At 42.7% G+C, this 19,582-nt stretch overlaps 1 protein-coding gene across 1 annotated transcript in view; it reads right to left on the bottom strand.

The window, feature by feature from the left end:
• Nucleotides 1-19,582, bottom strand: part of TRPM1 (transient receptor potential cation channel subfamily M member 1) — a 694,024-nt gene that overhangs the window by 282,987 nt on the left and 391,455 nt on the right. Inside the window, exon 12 of the mRNA XM_078684915.1 lies at nucleotides 17,925-18,059. Within this exon, the coding sequence (XP_078541041.1) occupies nucleotides 17,925-18,059 (135 nt within the window). The remainder of the gene's footprint in view (nucleotides 1-17,924; nucleotides 18,060-19,582) is intronic.

Genomic DNA, 19,582 nt, shown 5'->3' with positions numbered 1-19,582 from the left:
GCGAAATTGGAGCAAATACTTCTGGATCAAATGGCTTGCAATATGTTGTGAACTAATCAATTGCATTTGGAAAAAGGTGATGTAGCCGATAGGATTCTTGTGGATAAAATCAGAATTATTCATAGTAGAAATGTTACAAAAGCTATTAGGTCAGCACAGGGTCTTAGGAAAACCATGACTGAAGGTATTATCCAGATATCTCTTACATTTTGTCTTCACTCTATTCTGTAGTAAATGTCCCAGAATTGGAACAAGTAAGGTAATTGAAAGATACAGATTTCATGGACATTCCTCTGGCCCGGGTGGAATTACTAGAATTCGTTTCTCCCTAGAAAGCATTAGAAGCTATTAAAGGCTTACAGAGTAATAATGGACCAGGCCAGATGGCTATAGTGCTTCGTTTTATAGAGCTTTTAATGAGAAACTAGCGATATCCCTGTCTCGAACATTCACTTCCTCTTTATCTACAAGAGAGGTGATGCGAGAAATGATGGAATTGGAAACAATTCTAATTGCCAAACCAAAGAAAGATCTGAGTTTGTGTGGTTGTTACATGCCTATAGCTTTATTAAACATCAATTAAAAAATATACACTAAGATACTGGTCTGGCGAATTGAGAATGTGTGGGCTAGTATTGTACAGCCAGCACAGTCTGGATTTAGAAAGGAAAGGCAAGCCTGAGACAATAATTGCTTGCCATTAGATCTTTGCCAAGTGGCTATTACGAATACAACATAAATTCTCCATCTCTTGCTTAACAAGAAGGCGGCATTTGAAAGACTGGATTGGTGATATATGTTTACACTACTAGACTAAACTATTCAGGGGCCAAATGTAAAACACTTTGTTAAAGCCAATTTTGTGCAGCCATCCACATTGCTGATAATATGTAAATTTCTCTAATTCAGTAAGACAGTTCCTTCGACTTTAATTTAGTATTTGCTAATTTTCTATAAAGAGCATTTTAGCACATTGTTCCTTGGCTTCTTTCCACAGAACAGCCATCTTCTTCTCAGCAACACATTTGTTCCATCCAGGGCACTGTTCTGAAATGGTCTTTCTTGACCTCATCAACTCAAAAGTAGACCCGCTTGTAGGCATGAGAGGTATGGTATGGTAAGACTGTAACACTTCTCCACCACACTGACCACACTCTTATATGCACTCAGTATTGATATTACAAATACCCCGCTGAACCTCTACAACATGCCATTGTTCTGTTGTAGATACAAAGCCATTTGGCAATGTCTAATACTATCATTCTCAAAAAACTATTTCATGACTCCATATGTGAATTGGATTAATCTGTAAGAATCACATCTAGAACTCCTCTGTCTTGGGCAGTAGAAGATAAACCACGATCTTTTTTTATAGGTTCTGTGGCAAATGTAATCTCCACCCATCTAAACAAGTGATCAAATGCACCAAAATATTCTTTGACTGTCCAGGCAAAATTTGACATTGCCCCCTTCAAAATCCACCCCGACTTCTACAACACCCATCTTGTCTCTGGACCGGATTATCCAGAGACTTTACAGTAGCTAAATGTGTGTCACAAAGTCAAAATCATACACTCTTTGATTTTCATTGCAACTACTCTTTCTAATCCAGGAAACCAGAATATATTACTTATCTTTCTCTTTGCAAAAGTAGTACTGAAATGACTCAAGAATTACATTTACATCTCTATCTCTCAAACTCCTGGATGGAATCAGTTGATTATTACTAGTAATTCACTCTCTTCTGAAATCTCCTCTGCTATCTTTTGAAAAGTTTGAACCTCTTGTCTCAGGCTCCTTTCCTTTGGCTAGAGTCTGGCCACGTATTCAACAGCTGAAACAGCTCATCCTTGTAAACTTCTTTGCACCAGTTTTCCTTGTTTCTACAAACAATCAAATTCACCACAACTTCCCCAATATTGCATTCTTCTCTCTGCTTAAACAGTCTGCTCTAGCATTTCTGCCACCAGGAATATATGTTTTCAAAACTGTAATACAATATCTTTATAGCCAATCTTAACAATCAAACAGCAGTTTTTTAATATTCACTCCAGTCAAAATCTCCATCAGATGATGTGATTAGGGACAGGCTTCAGAACAAATGGTCTAATCCACAAAAATGCTTTGAACTTTTCCACACTCCATACACACACACACAAGGTCTCTTTTTGTAGCTGAATGCCTTTTCTCCACAGGGTGCTTAGCCCTCAAAGCACAACCTACTATCACTTCTTTTTGACCATTTACCTGACTTATTGCCGCCCCTAAATTATAGGTGCATAACTGTTGCACAGTTGGTTCTCCACTCCATAAAAGGTAATAAAGCTGGAACCATTACAATTTATTCTTGATCTATTTAAGCATTTTCTAACACTCTTAAGTCAATTCAAAATGTGCCTTTTTTGGAGCTAAGGGCCTGATTACGATGCCGGTTGCAGGACCGCCTTACTAGAAGTCAGCAGTCCCTTTTCCCGCATTAAGATGCAACCACCTTCGCAATGTATATACTTTGCATTACAGCACACGCCGCAGTCAAAATATACACATTTTAAACATCCATGAGCTATGTGGCAGACACAATTGGTGCCTTGCTAAGGGCCCTTATAGTCACTGCCTGCCTGCCTTTTCATGGCGGGTAAACCACCATGAAAGGGCCATCTGAAAAAGACATCCTAATTCCTGCGGCGTTGTCTGAGCCCCAATAGGAGTCCGACCGCCGCACTGACGGGTTTCTTGATCTGAGATCTTACCGCCTAATGCGGCGGTTGGACCCAATGGGCTGGATGGCGGTGGGACTACCACTGACGGCCTGGCGGTGGGACTGCCACCGATGGCCTGGCGGTGGGGATCCCACTGCCATCGTAATCAGGCCCATAGTCTTCTGTTGACTTTTTATGTGTAATTTGTCAAGGATGTTTAGAAAGAGCCAGAATGCTCCTTATCCCTGGAATAAACTGACACAGCAAGTATTTTTCCTCCCTGTGTGATCCAGGCATGAGGAAATGTGATGACAGAACCTCAGAGAGATGACATCATTACCATGCTTCCCATATGCCACTACTAGGTGCCAGGTAACCTCACAATGTTACCTTTCAATTCTTGAATTTGGACACAACATGATATTGAAACTTCCACAACAAGGAGGCAAAGTGTGGAGGTAGAGCTAGCATAAGTGATGTGGGGTCAGTCTGTCTGAAAAATATTGCTCCTAGAACATTTAGATTCTTCCGGCATTGTAGGATGGCGAGTTTTATCCATGTGTCAGAGGAAATGTAGGCGCATAGGCTGAGATGGCTTGTTTTCTCCTAGCTGCAATCTTTAGTCTCTAATCTAGCAAAGTTGGATCTCCTCATCTGGCATTGGCCTCCAAACATTATGGGGAAAAGGGTGGACGCTGAGCATGCATTTCATAAATCTTTGTGGGAGAAGACTAGGACTTTCTGAGGGCTTCTCTACGCAGAGACTTGATGATGGAGGAGGGAAGCACATCATATTTGTAGGTGGAGGCTTTGAGTGAGTTCAAGATTTTTGGAGAGGTCTTCTTGGGAGATAGTGTTGAAGTGTGGTGGCTGAGTATAGGTGATTGAAATGGGATTCCTGGTTGATGGAGGTATTGTTGGAGCAGGGGAGAGACAAAAAATGTTGTGTACCCCTTGTAAAGTCAAGCTCTCATAACTATTAAGGAAAATAACAGTGTGATGCATGAAAATTAATCAATAAAAGGCACTTAGACATTTTACATTACACGTGGGAAACTAATGGCTATTTGCAAAAATGACATACTAATAATTGTGAACGAGTCATATTAATATAGTGCTATAATAATATACTATTAAGCAAACAAGCATGTGTGTTTATGCTTTTTATAGAGTCATTATATGTTGTGGCAAGAGAAATAAAATGCACTTGGTAAGTAAAAGAATGCTATCTATTTTGCTTATGCTAGGTAACATCTAACTGGGAATATTAGAATGGTGGGAGGTAAACAGAAGGGCTATAATTCATAATCTAATTTTCTCTTTGTTTTCGCATTAGTTCTCATTGAGGCCTACATGGCCTGTTTGTTGAAAAATGGCTGGTGACTGAAGCGTTGACATCAGTTTGAAAGAAAAGGCCTCCACGCATGCGCACTGGTGAAAGCAGAGTAAATAGAATGGCCTGTACGCGACGTGATTGATGTCAAGGTCAGCTTGGCCTATAGCACGGAAGTGTGCCAAAGGATGCCTGCATATAAAACCATGTGAACGGAACAGTGATGAAGAAAAATAACAAGTTGTGTAACAAAAGGAGAATGACAAGCATAAATAGGAGATGAATGCTATGGGAATATTTTGATGATGTCTATGCTAAAATGAGACTGGTTTGAACAAGAATTAAATGAGGTGATCATCATCACCACCCCTCTAATGGACCAATCAGAATAAACTGTGGACCCTAAAAGTTTCAATTTTAAGTTAGATAGTTAGAGAAAAAGGTATAAAAGAGCTTATTCAGAAGAGTGAAAAAAGCTTGCTTCACAAATTTTTATTTTGCACCACGACCTGCTGTCGGTTTGGACAATTTTACGGTGCTAGAGACTTTGAAAATGTTTTTACTTTAACTTTTGATGGAGCAAAGAAGACTGATCAAATGCAGAGTTTTTATTTTGGAAGGGAGGCATTAAGGAGAATAGAGAGACAGATTGGGAACCTGTGCGACTCTGGTACTTTCAAATAACAGATTGGTAATATATTTTTCCACATTTTCATTTTCTGTAACATGTACTTAGTAAATTGCTTTAATTTTGCTTGACTAAATGAATTTTTAAAAGTCTTTTTTTAAATGAAGTAGATAAAATCAATTTAAATTTAAACTAGTCTTGTTTTAATCTATGAAATGTCATGACAGAATAAAATTGCTAAAGTTATAGGATTACTATGATTAAGCTGGTCTTAGTCTCCATCAACTAACTTCTACTAGATGATCCATTGACCGAATAGTGGAGTACCTTCCTGTAGAGATTTCCAGGTAACACATTAGCATAAGTAGAAAACTATAAAATGTATATAAACGTATAAAGTATGAAATTTAGGTACCCTGCTAACCAGCAGCTCGCCTTCTTAGTCACTGATTCAGGAGTAATGGTGTATGTGTGTGTGTGACTCGCGGTGTTATGGGCCCCACCGATGAGTAAGAATAAATTGCTCCTGGGTTAAGTGAAATGAGTATTGAGGGTTGTTGGAGAGCTCCGCTGGATCAGTATGCACCACCACTCTAGTCAGGGTAAGGTAGATACACGCACTTCATACTCACTTTATTTACTTTATTTTGGCCAGTGGCCATAAAAGTAGTACAATTAAAATATTTTAAAAAAGGAAACTCAATACAATATCAGCTAGAAAATATACAGATACCATGTATAAAATTTTCTTAGAAGTATCCACTCTTGGTCTAAGGACCCAAAACAGATGTACAAACCCTTGACCATAGACAAACACTTAGGGGGTCATTGTGATGCCAATCCAATCATATTTGGGACCGCCCGTCTATGAGGCGGCAGTCCCAGAGGGCAAATTAGGATGCGACCACCACCATGGTGGTCGCATTGCCCATGTTTTGTATTGTGGCAGGTGCTGCGCTCTGCAGCACCCACTGCAAGCCACAACGGACACCCCACACATATGCCTGCACTACATGGCAGGCACCATGCGATGCCTACCACATGGTGTAGAGATATGTAAGGGGGCACAGTAGGTGCCCTCCAGGACCTTTGTCCTTGGCCCTGGGGGTTAGGCGGGCCTGCTACAGGCCCCCAAATCCGTTTCCGCCTGCCGTTTTGCTGCGGGTTGACCACCGCAGAACAAAAGGTGGAAAGGGATATTGTAATCCCTACGACGGTGCCTGAGAGGCACCGCTGCATTTCTGGAATTACAGGAGGTCTGATAGGCAGTCGGATCCAGGCCGCCTGTTGGGACTATGGCGGTTGGTGTTTCTGACCACCGCCTGTCAAAATGACAGTGTTATGTGGCATAAGAATTTTTAATGTATTTGAAGTGATTTAGAGGTATCAACGTTTTTAACTCAAGCTGGTTTTTAAATCGAAGATTGCTATGTCTATATGTTTGTTCTTGTCTAAAGACCAATGGTCTAAATAAACAATATTTTTTAATTGAATTGATTCTCTTTTTAGGCTAGTTCGTAGTCTACTTTAGCTGACTTCATAGCCTGCGGTTACCCTCACTTAAGAGCACTAAGGAGATATCGCTTGGATGACCTACAAGCCCTATCATAGCCTGTAGGGTCTTCCTTCTGGGGGAGGTTCTTATGTAGGGGAGGTTTAGTAAAGTAACAAATTTTCAATTTCTCAGACCATTTGAAGTGGGCATCTTTAATCAAGTTGGGTGCTACCTCTAAGTTAGCCATGTAGGACTCAATGGGAAGTAGATCTCAGTATAGTAAGGCATGCTTAGACTCATTGTCCTTAATGCTCACCCACCTAATTCTCCTCTGATTATTACTGACCGAAAGGATACCAAGAAGCAGATGAGGAGTCCTACCCTCCCTCCCTTCGAAACTTCCTCAAAAGGAGAGACGATGAGGGAAGTGGTCACTCTCATATCTAGACATGACTCCCATATCAATAAGATTTCTCCAGAATTGGACATCTAGCAAAAACGTAATCAATATGGCTCTGGCAAATTTTCCTTTTAAAGGTGGGATGAATCTCCAAATCAGATTTAGTTCTACTGGTATAAACCCTCAAACAGCAACTCATACAAAGATTCAGCATTTGCAAAGCAACCTGTGGAAGAAAGATTAACAATGTACTCGAAAGTTGGGGGAAACCCCAGTATTGATCTTCCTCTTCAGCCATTTTCTATAAAGCAAATGTTGAAATCCCCGGCCACAATCATGACTGCTTCTTTCCTTAATAAAGTAGAAATTTAATCAATCAAACGATGAAGGACAGAGGAATCAGCTGATTTGGGAACACTCCTGCTATATACTTAAAAAGAAGCATTTTTGTTTGATCAGAGTTGGAGATCTCAATACCAAGCGGATCTGGATATTTGATAGTTAATTGGCTACCATGGTATCCCAAAGAAATCTTAACCCAAATTAGCAGCCCGCCAGAGGGTCTATCTGATTTCGACTTCCATGCTGGGACGTGAAACGTTTTAAAGCCCTGCCTGTATGGAGGGGAAATCTCCCAAGTTTCTTTATACAAGGTTATGTCAGCTGTTTCTATGAATTCCCCCTCAGTACTCTTGAACAAGCTTGCTGCCCAACCCCACCATGTTCTAGGAAATCATTGTCAGGTTATTTGTATGTGTAGGGAGCATTTCTGCGGGATCCTGAGTGTTGGACTCAACTGACAGCTACCTCCTCTGTGTGCTATAATTATTCCTTAAAATGTTGAAACAAACCTCCCTCTGGCCGTGCCTTCGGTGAATAGTAGTAGGCCTTGGGCCCTCTGATGTTGGGGCCAGCTATGATTTCCTGGATTGCACCTTCCAACACAGAAGCTGGGATTGGAGCTGGGCGTGGTTTTAAGAGAACATACATGTATTTCACTGGGGCAGGAATATGACGATCAATGCCCCATTCTTCAATAGCAGCCCTTTCGGCACATACAGAATTCTGTTGGGCCTTTCTTTTCCAAATTGTCTTGTTCACGTCCCCAGTTGAGTTTAATAGAGGCAATTCAAATTTGACCCAATCCAGGCCTTCTGTAGTTATGTTGCTAGGTGCAGGGATATGAGTAAATAACTGCGAGAAATTCCCTCCGTTGAGGGTACCCATTGAACCTTTCGGAATGTATTGAAGAATAAAGAGCAGTACTAGTTGAGAACTCTCTTTCTCATCTCACTTTTGGTGGTTAAGAGCATGGTGTTCGTTCAACTGAGCTCTTGGGGGCCAATGCAGGTAGCCGTAAGCTGTACCAGGTAGCTATTAGCCACACAACTATTGGGCTTGCTTCTCATATGCTGACTTAATAAAGCTTCCCGACACGTTGAGACCAAATAGGGCCCAGTATTTTCCATGTATAACGAAGGCCTCTCTCTTGCGCTGAGGGTGCAGGTATGCTCCAACTTGTCAGTGGTCTTTCCCTAATGGCCACTTGATGTTTGAATGTGGTGCTGAAGATTTGTTGGCTCCTTTGTTGACCCCATTGATTAAGGCCTAGTAATTCCAGGGTCTTCCATTCGGATTGGGTTCCTTGGTCAGCCGTTTCACTTTGTGTGCCTGGCATCCCATCTGCAACTCCATTGTCCTAGCATTCCGCACTCCAATAGAACCTTATTTCGGGTTGTCTTTAACACCTTCTGACCATCAACCTCCGAGGTCCCCCTGTTCTGATTTGGCTGTTCTGCTGAAAATAGTACAGGTACAGCCGGAGAGACTACGATGGAAATATGGAGGTGAGCAGGGGTTGAGGTTTTTTTTGGTGTCAGAGGGGCAAAGATAGGAAAAAGAGTGCCAGAATTCATGGGCTCTAGTACCTTATCACTTCTATATGTCTTGGGAAATTCTTTTTAGGAGGCGCTGCTTTTTTTGCCCTTCTAGTCAGGCTGGATATTAGTAAAAGCTCGGATGATGTTTCAGTTTCAGAAGTCGCTTGTAACCCTCTCACCGTACCTGCTGCGTTGCTTGCTGGAGTTGTCCTTTCCTGACGCTCCCCTTGTCAATCCATTTGTTTGATGGGTGAAGAACAGGTTACCTGATCCTAGATATCAGGTGATTGTTGAGAGACATCCAGGGTAATGGCTTGTTTGGTTGTACCATGGTTAATTTGATAGACATCGTCCTTGATAGTAGCATTTAATAACTTGTCCTGGGAGGCTTTATTTGTTGTGAAGACCTTGATTGTAGCAACCAAATTCCCCAATAGCTCTGGTAATGTGTTCAACATGTTGATTATTGGGGAGCATGGTTAGGGTTTATCCTTCCAGTGGAGCTTTACCTCTGTTTCCAGGAGATTAAGCTTAGAACCTATTTCTGCAAGGTGAGTTGCCAATGTTTGGGTCAGATCTAATGATGTTCCTTTTTGCTTGAATGCTATAGTTTGGACTGGGCTATAGAATTCTGCGTGGCTCTTATTGCTATCAAAAAGAGTCTTTTGGACACTGAAAAGCTGTGTCACTAAGAGGGTTTGCCCCAGTGTTTTGACTATTTAACCTCAACATTAGACAGAAAATGATTGGTCAGGAATCCCAGTTCCTGGTTCGTGCAGCTCTCCCTTCTGGGTAGTGTACAAGTGGCCTTTAGGTTTCGGGGGCATTCACTTGATTGGGGTGGCAAGGCCGTTGGGCATATTGGTTCCAGGGGCCAGTCCAAAGATCAATAGACTTGAGCAGTGGTTGAAATCATATTTGAGCTTGGGACTTCACTTGTGGTAACTGGGAAGTTACCTATTTTAGGAGTAGTGCTGGGGCTGGCAATAAGCAATGCTTCTCACGTTTGCCCCTGCCCTCCTGCCAAAAAGTCTTCAAACTCAAGTATTGAGAAAGCAGGCTGTAGAGAAGAATCTGTTGCAGATCAATAATTGACTTGCAAGATCTTAATCTGGGGTATGATTGTGATCTGTGCATGCTAGTGAGCCTGACACTGATGTTTTCTCGGCTTGACTTTCTTGTAGTTACCTGAGGCATTCTAGGCAAGTTGTTAACAGAACATCCTGACTTATTCAGGCAAAGATCTGTTAATACCATATCTGGAATGTCTTTTTGTTCCTTTGGAATTGTTTCTATTGACTCCTACAAATATTGTTTAATTGATTTCTTTGCAGAGGGGTGCGCCTGAGAAGCAGACAAGGTATGACCCTTGCACCAGTCCACCTTAATCACTGGTCTGGGGCCAGTAGAAGTGACTTGGTCTGTGGATGAATGTTGTAACGATCGGTCATCCATTATTTCACCCGCCATAGACTTTTTAATTTATGGCTGCTTCCATCTCACCATTTTCTGAGAGGTTTACTCATTTAACTGGAACACAGTAGATTTCTCAGTTCCTTGGTGTCTGACTTGAAGAGTCTGTATAACCCTAGCTGTGCCGCCTCACCTCTGGATATACTGCAGCTATGGAGGGGCACGAGCGTGCAGCAAGGGGTTTTGTGGGTAAATGGGTAGATGAATGCAAGCTGAGGGAGGCTGATGGGGGTCAGGAGGATTGGACGATAGTTCCTGTACCATGTGCTTTGATCAAACATGGCTCCCTCAATGGCCCCCAAACCATCAGACTGCCACACCCTGGATTCCAGATATTGCTTGCCAAGAGGTATGCCCAATAGGTGCCCTATGGGGATAGTGGCAATATCAATATCACCTCCAGGAGAGTAGTTACATGGTGGTACGCTCCATAAGGCTGAAGAGAAGCTGGGAGTGAAGTCAACAGTCATATTCTACCAAATGGCAGAGTCAAATGAACTGGTAAGGATGTAGGTGGAAGTTTAGAGGTGCGGTGCCGAGCCTGAGGGCATCCCTTGACAAGGAGCAAGCCGCACCGACCTACTAATGCTTGCCCAGTTGCTGACTTTCTGCCCTGCAAGTCCTCCCAGGGTGGGTATCTTTACTTCTTTACCTTTAATGTCCCCCATCAATTGCTCTTTCTTTCTATCTGCTTACTGGTGGCCACCACAGCCTGTTCAATTTTGCTGCTTAAGGCCAGCAGAGAGTAGGAGGTGGAACACTGGTGAGGCATTGCACGGCATCAAACGGGAAGCTGTGGGAAGCGAGAGGGATGCGGCCACAGCTGCGGCACAAACCCGGTCTGGTCTGGCAACTACCAACAGGGAGCAGCCTGTATCAGTGCACCAGTCTAGTGCACACGCTCACCAGCATCGGCACTGATACAGGGCTGCCCCAGTGCCACTCCGCTGTCTGCTGCTACACCTCACTGCACCTCACTCCTTGCTACCTCGCAGTGCCACATCCAACAGATACACTATAAAAGATAATCTGTGCTCACCCTCTGGTAGCTTGGCACAGAGCAGTCAGGCTTATATAAAGATGAAATGCATGAAGTATTTGTGCAACATACACACAGACATACACACACACACCGTAACACAATGAATACACCACAAAAAAGACCCCACACAGGTTAGAAAAGTACATTATTATATTATGAACAAAACAACAAAAGTCCAATGTATATAAGTTATTATATTGAATTTTATAAGAACAAATGCAGCAAAGGGCTTAGAAGCAAGTAACACTAAAAGGTGTGGGCCAATTGCGATTGGTCGCTGGTCGGCTACAGCACCCACACAGGCTCCATTGAATAAAGTACCTTTCCTGGTCACAAACATCGATGTCAAGGCTCAAGGGGCAGAATGCATCGATTTCTCTATGCAGTGAAGGCGATGCGTCAGTTCTGAAGAGGTTGCTGGAGTCCAGAGGCGTCATTGATGTGCAGGATTTTGCCATGCAGTCGAATGGGATGCATCGATCTCACTAAGCTGCAGCAGCGGCGATACGCTGTCTGTTGTTTCGAACTCTGGATGTAAAGTGATCGACTAAGCTGATCTTACGCCCGCAGTTGGGTTGTTGTGCTGGTTCTGTTGCATGCAGACAGGAGAAGCATCAAAATCTGTGTTGCAAGTATCTGGGCCACTTCAAGTGAGCGAGGCACAGGAGCAGGGTAAATACTTTGATATCCCTGAGTCTTAAGCAACAGGATGCAAGCCAACAAGCCTTTGAGATCACTTCAAGTGAAGGCAGAAAGCAGCAGGCATCAAGGCAACAAACAGATCAGCAGTCCAGTTGAGTCCTTTAAGCAGCACAACAGTTCTTCTGGCAGAGAGTCTACGTTACAAGTCCAGTAGTGTCTGATTTTATTCACCAAAGACTCAGTACTTATAGCTAAAAGTGCCTTTGATGTGGGGATGATTTCAAAGCAGCTTTGTGAAGTGCACAAGTATCCCTTTCAACCCAGTCCAGTCTGTGGGGGGTAATCAGTCCTTTTTGTGAGGATAGGACACAGCCTATTCAAGTGAACTCCCATCCATCCTGCCCAGGCAAGGCCATCAGACTGGAGATATATGTAGATTGATACTCAGACATACCTATTCTTCCTGTATTGTGGCTGTCTAGAAGGAATCCACAAAGAGTAGCTGCCACCCACCCAGACGTGCATTGGAGACTGGCTTTCAAGCACACAGAGTTATAAGCACAGAGAAAGGTCCACTTTCTAAAAAGTGGCGTTTCTAAAATAGTAATTCTAAATCCAACTTTACCATAAGGCTGATTTTTCATTATCATTCCAAACATATGAAATAAGAAAAAGGTACTCTTCTCTAAAAGTGTATTAGAAAAGTTCCCAATCTAAACCGATGAGAAAAACAGCCCTCACTGTGGTGAAAAATTAATGTGGGTGTTTGTAAATACCAGGCCACGGTAAACTTAAAAGTGCATGTCCTACCTTTTAATTACACAGCACCCTGCCCTGTGGGCTACCTAGGGCATACTTCAGGGGTGAATTATGTGCAACAGTAGGGGAGTATAAGGCTTAGCAGAGGGTTTTAAATGCCAAGTTGAAGTGGCAGTAAACTGCACACTGGCCCTTTAGTGACAGGCCTGAGACAGGTTTGAAATGCTACTTGTGCGGGTGGCACAATCAGTGCTGGAGGCCAACTAGTAGCATTTTCTTCATTCCCTGGGTATATGGTATACCACTTTACAAGTAAACTAAATATGCCAATTGTGTATACACCAATGTTACCATGTATAGTGAGAAAGCACATGCACTTTGGCACTGGTCAGCCGTGGTAAAGTGCTCATAGTCCTAAAGCCAAAAAACAAGGTCAGAAAAAGAGGAGGAGGAAGGCAAAAAGTTTGAGGTGACTCTTCAGAGAGGACCATTTTCCAACAATGGCTAACCACACAACAGTAATGCACCTGTGATAATTTCATGCTTCATTAAAAGATCACAACGTCCAAGTTGGTAAAACGATTTCTGTACTCCGTTCCATCACCATAGACACATGCCAATACGTTGTGACATGTAGAGTAAATCCAGAGCAGAGGGTGCAGGTCGGTAGTAAAATTACATCTGGTACATGTATGGGCAGGAACAGTATGCCCATACATTCTTAAAATGTATTGCGAATGCACACATTTGTGAATAATTTCTAGCAGAAATGAGCAGTATATGACTGTACATGAATTTATAAAGTGCAATGTGTAATTTTCAAATGTACTATGTAGATTTTGCTGATAAAAATGGTAAACTAGCACAGTGCCCCCTGTGAGCTTTAAGTATCATGCATTTATGCTAGGGAGTGGTACGCAGCAAGGGGCAGATGTTCAGGGTGGGCAAGAGAATAATGAGTTGGGTGTAGAGTAGTGTGAATGAAAGATAATGAGTGAGGTGTAGAGTAGTGTGAGTGAAAGAAAATACACAAGTCTTTGTGCCATTGATACTACTAGTAGTAGATGGTGAATCCATGATTTTACAGTAATAAAGTTGAATACTCATGTGCTTTTAATCTAGCACAACAAACAAAATGCTGCGTGCCTAAAGGCTGTTGGTCCCCGAAGAATCTCATATTTTTCCTTTTTTATAGCAAAGACAATTCTTGTAAAGTAACAGTAAATGACTTCTGTAAGTATGGGACTCGTTTCCTAGCCGTCTGCTTCGAGAAGGCAAAAGGTCAGTCCATTTCCGAAAAGAGTTAAAGAAATTGAAGCATATTAACCACATCACAGCTTCCAGCCATACTAATACTGTGCCACATGATAGGAATGACTCTCTCAGCCTTACCAGACTGTAGAGAAACTGGTTCTTTGGAACATCATCAGGTCCAGGCTATTAAAAAAATAGTGCTCAAATTACAAAAACATTTCAAGGTACCTTGATGGAAGACCCAGAGTTCAGCCAAATCTGGTGCATGTTTGTCAAATGGGCAAAATGTAGTTAGCCTTCCGGAGAATGTTTTTGCATGGGCTAACCAACTAAAGAATATATCCACTGATACATATATCTCCATTTCTCAAAGTTGAGAAATGCCCTGCCCTTGAGAAACTTTTCACGCTCCTCTGGCGTCCACCACTGTCAGGCCTTTAAGCAACCCGTTAAGCAGGAAATTCAGAATCCAATAAAGAGGACAAGATAAGGACTGCACCCCATGATAAAAACACAGGAAGGGAATAAAATCCAATGCTGTCTATGTATCAATGTCTAGTCAAAAACTACCTAGACTGTTAAATAGGCAATACATTTGCACCAAACTCTGCAGTCCTACCTTCTCAATTGCAAGCCGTCAACCTCCAACCACCAGCCAAGTAGTTGCTGTTGGACAGCACCGGAGACAGTTGAGGACTCTCAGCCACTCTGATCTACTTTGCGCAGCAGCACTAGTTCCATTGCATGGGACAATATGTTGTAAAACAAACGAGGTCCATATGTAGTCATAGAGTAGGTTACATAAGTAAGGTTTATTAAGTCCTAGTTACAGGGCATTCAGATGGTAAATATTAGATAGGAATGTTAGCCCCACCAGGAGCAGCCTCCTTGCTGCTCAGCCCACACACTCTGACTGACACTCTCAACCAAACCAGGCACTACAGCATTCCATTACCTCACCAAGCACTCCGGCATTCCATTCCCTCACCAAGCACTCCAGCATTCCATTTCCTCACCAAGCACGCCCGCATTCCACAACATCACATCCATACTGGCAGAGCAGCAGGGAACAAGTAACTAGGGCAAAGGATGCATAGTAACAATTTAAGCCACAACACATCTACTTCCCTTAGGAAAACAATTAATATTATAAAAAATATATACACTGGAAATACACATCATCTAATGTCATAAGGGCAAGGAAAGAACGTACCAGTCCTATGAAACTAGATACATTACAATTACATCAATGTAGTTTAATGCAGGACTAGAAGAATAAAGAAACTGTCCTACGACATTACATACATTACAATTGCACCAAAGTAGCACTCACCCCCTTCAGCACAGAACAGATTGCACCGATGTAGCAATATGCGGCGAAACACCCACACTCACCCCCTTCTGCACACAACAGATGGGACCACATACACACCACCCAGGGCACAAAACTCTTCAATCCCACACACTCAAACCGACACTATCTCAACCCCACCTGGCACTCCTGCATTCCTTTACCTCACCAAGCACTCCAGCATTCCATAGCATCACATCCATACTGGCTGAGCACATTCTGGTAACAAATGACGTCCATATGTAGTCGTAGAGTAGGTTATATAAGTAAAGTTGATTAAGTCTTAGTTACAGGGTATTCATATGGTAAATAGTAGATGGGAAGTTTAACCTCACCCGGAGAAGCTTCTGTGCTGCTCAGCCCACACACTCCAACTGACACTGTCTCAACCACACCAGGTACTCAAGCATTCAATTACCTCACAAGCACTCCAGCATTCCACAACATCACATCCATACTGGCTGAGCAGCAGGGAACAGGTAACTAAGGGGAAGGATGCATAATAACAATTCAAGCCACAACACAATACCTAGGTAAAACACTCTGTATAGACTCACCCAGGCAGAACCACTACTAGCTCTGCCCTCCCCCTCAAAACCTGGGTAATCAGTGGAAAACAGTTAAATGCATACAGTAACTGGCGGGGCAAAGTAGTTACCAGGGCATCTACCCCCATTTACGGAATAAAAGGCACCATCTCATGACTAGGAGTTCTAATCTCGATCTACTGTTCCAGTGTCATATTGTTCAGTGCACATTTGGAGACAGCAAATACCCCTAGGCCAGTTGGAAATCTCAACTTCGATGAACCACCATTCAATTACAATGCCCTTTAGATGCACTGTCAACCTCGACTTAGCCAAACCGTCTTTCCACTGAAAGGATCAGGGCCACCCCCTGTGCCAACAGGTTCTGATTGGTCCCACCGTGGTAACATGTGTTGGCCTTAGCAGCCGAATTGCCTGTCCCCACTAGCACAGGTTTGCCACATTGTTGAGGAAAAACGTCAACAGACCCTCAAGGTCAACAGCTCCTTTGATTTGGACAAACTCAGACTTTGAAGAAGTTCACCTCCCGCCCGAAGGCTGTACTTCTTTGAGGGTGGATATCTTACCAGAGGCACTGGCATCCTTCATCACTACACAGAGGATTGGTAGAGCCAAAGCCACACCCATAGGCAGATGCTGGGGATCCAGCCATCACAGTAGATGTAACCAAGACCCGGTATCAGTGAAACCAACCAACTGTATTCCTCTGACTCTTGACAACAGGAAGCCAGGAGATGCCACACTAGATGTTGAAAATGATGAGTAGTCCATATTACAAGAAAAACAGGGAGGCCTTGTACCCTGCAACCTCAACCAGTCTACACCAAAAACCTCCCCTGCAGAACTGGGTAGCCAAAATTATGCATTCCAGGAAAAACACCCTGTCAACCCACATCGGAGAGGATGCCTGAAGAAACTCCAATGAATGGGAAGGGACAAGATGATGATAGAACATTATGCTATACTCGCTCGTCCCACACATGCTGAGTGTGCGTCACTGCCAGCTGGAATGATGGAGCATGGATTAACAAGTCATCCAAACATGATGGGGAAACTATGTGGCCTTCCCCTGCAGAAAAGCTGCAAGTGGGTTCAAAAGCTTGGTATAAATTTGAGGTAAACTCTTGATACTAATCTACAGGTACATGTATTTTTAGGTACACAGTGAAGCGTGTGTTCTCTATTCTGTGTATGTTTACTTCTCAGATATGACACCTCAATGATCTCCAGATGATGAAGACAATATATCAAGACCAATAATAGTTAGCTTATCATTAACATTGCCAGGGAGGGAATACACAAAATGAGAACTATAGTTACAACATTTAAGCAATGCCTCTAATTTGAACAAACAACACTATTTTGTTGAGCCATAGGGATGAAGTTGATGCCCATGCACCAGTCCAACAACACCTACAAGTACTACACAAACTTAACTCAAATGTGTGAGAATGACTGATCAATTAATGCAAATAGAAACTGAGTTATGTCTAGGTGGTGGAATTGTTATGAAACGCATAGGAGACCAGAAATACCACTATGCATTTCTGTTCATACTTTCCATATTACCAGTGAGATTTAGCATCGATATAAACAAGTGGTAATGAATTAGTGCTGGGATGTGACGATGCAATATCTGCTGCTTGATCCAGCCGAAAGTTGAAAGCATCTAACTCAGCATAACACCATCTGCTACATGGAATCTTAAATACAATATGCGAACTAGCTACGAATCCTGTTACATCAATGTTCTTTCTCTGGTAAGCCACAGTTATTTGATCAGCACAATGGGTCCAATTCACAGAACTAACTTAACACAAAATCCTAAACTTACTACCATTTTGGTATTCACAGAAGTTAGGAGTCCTAATTTTAGGACTCCTAAATGCCTTCTGTGAATACCCAAAGTCTTAAAGTTAGGATGTTTCTCAGTTTAGGAGTAGTAAAGTTAGGACTTTTAACTTTAGGACTCGCTTACTGACATGCTGATTGACTGACTTGACTGACCAAGAGTTGGATTCACTCACTCACTCACTCACTCACTCACTCACTCACTCACTCACTCACTCACTCACTCACACTTACTCACTTATTTTCTTTCTTATGGGGATGTATCCTGAAATATGCTTATCATTTGTACAGATCATAAACAACCAGTCCCAGATCTGAATTTCCTTCCTATAGGAGTTCTATGACCCCCTTTTTATTGTCATTTGATAAGAATTGCAACACACTCAACCTTTCTTAGGATAGCAGTCAATGTGTTCTGATTAAGGTGGTCCCTCTTAGGGACAGGGAATAATGACATACATTCAGACATACAAACCCAGTTTGTCCCTGAATACTCGCAAGCTACTATTACATGTGAAGTGACGTAGATCTAGAATGTACGAGCGCTACAAATCATCCAACAAACTCACAGTGTTGTATAGTTCTTCTAGGCGAGGGATGGTGAGAAAACGTTGCATATTCACTCCATTTTCAATCAGAAGCTTCACAAAATCAACACGATCCAGCACCAGAGCATCCATCATTGCTTGCTCCAAGGAGTTCACCTAAGGATTTAGAGGCAATCTAGTTAGCAAGCAGACATTTCTTCAGAATAAATCTTCACACAGCAGGCAGATGAGGCCAGCACAGGAATCCATATTATGCAATGTTGAATCACACATACGGATGCTTTGGTAGGAAGATAGACAGGTAGGGAGATAAAAGGCAGGCTGACAGATAAACATGAATACATAGCATAAGAAACTGCATTAGTACCTAAGGGGAGACAGTGGATGAGCTTGCACCTATTTATGTAACCCAGCACCCGAGGAACAAAAGGCATTCTCAGCTTAACCCTGGTAGCTTTGAAATAAAGGCGCAGGCATTCCCTTATGTGTGAAAATTATTTTATCAATCCTGAAATTACATTAAAGACATGATTTTTTCAAGTTATCTTAAATCATTGGTGTTAGACCTGGCATCTTTGGTGTGGTTTCTCCTGACTTTTTGCCTCCACCACCTGTATTTTTTACGCTGTGCTGGATTTCGTTTTTGCTGGTTTAGATGCTTTGGGCACTTTGCCACTGCTGATCAGTATCAAAGTGCAAGTGCTCCCTAAGTAAATTGTAATTGTGATTGGTTATCCATGATTGGCATATTTGTGTTACCAGGAAATCCCTAGTAAAGTGCACTGAGTGTGCCAGGGCAGGTGATGCAAATGCTACTAGTGGGCCTGCAGCACTGATTGTGCCACCCACATGAGTAGCCCTAAAATGATGACTCAGGCCTGCCACCGCAGTGCAGGTGTGCAGTCTGTGGACTGCCATGTCAACCTGGCCAGTATCCCCACTGACCAGGCCTAGTCCTTCCCTTTCTGTACACATTGGACACCCCTATAGAAGGCCCCAGGTACCCCCCTGGGCAGGGTACAGTGTATATGAAAGGTAGAGCATGTACTGGTGTGTGTGACATGCTCTGGTAGTGAATTACAGCCATTTTCGTTTTTCACTATTGAGAGGGCTATCTTGCCCACAGGCTATAATGGGGAATGCTGTGTATAATGTTTACCTGCATATCTTCCTATAGGAGCAAGATGGAACATTAAATTCTGGTATCCCTGAACTCAGAATTTAATAACACATCTTTTAGGAAGGATGGTTTTTAATTCCTGTGTTTGAGAACAGCACTTTTAGAAGGTGGCTGTTCTCTTGTCTAACCTTTCTGTGTTCCTTGGCCTGTTTGTGAATTGATTGTATCATTTGTGAGTGACAGGGGCTGTGGCGCCCCCAGGAGGGTGGATTAGTCAGCCCTAGGCTGAATGACTGCATCTGCATCTTGAGCGGTGGGAGGGGATAGCACCTGAGCCTGAATATGACTGTGCCTGCTTTCCACAATGCTGGCTCCACCTCCTTCTGGGCGGCTGATGACCCTGCCCCTCTCTCTGAAAGGAGAGGAGAAGACAGAAAAACAAACTGCTCAGGAACTGACCTGAACTGGTTCTGACCAAGCCAAGGCCTCTCTGCCTCCAGAGAACAAAGAAAAGACTGGTATAAGAAAGGCTACTCAGACTACAGAAAATTAGATCATA

The sequence above is a fragment of the Lissotriton helveticus genome, chromosome 3_2 (assembly GCF_964261635.1).
Source record: "Lissotriton helveticus chromosome 3_2, aLisHel1.1, whole genome shotgun sequence".
Classification (NCBI taxonomy): Eukaryota; Metazoa; Chordata; class Amphibia; order Caudata; family Salamandridae; genus Lissotriton; species Lissotriton helveticus.
Note: the sequence above shows the minus strand (reverse complement) of the source record. Positions and strands in the feature narration are given on the sequence as shown.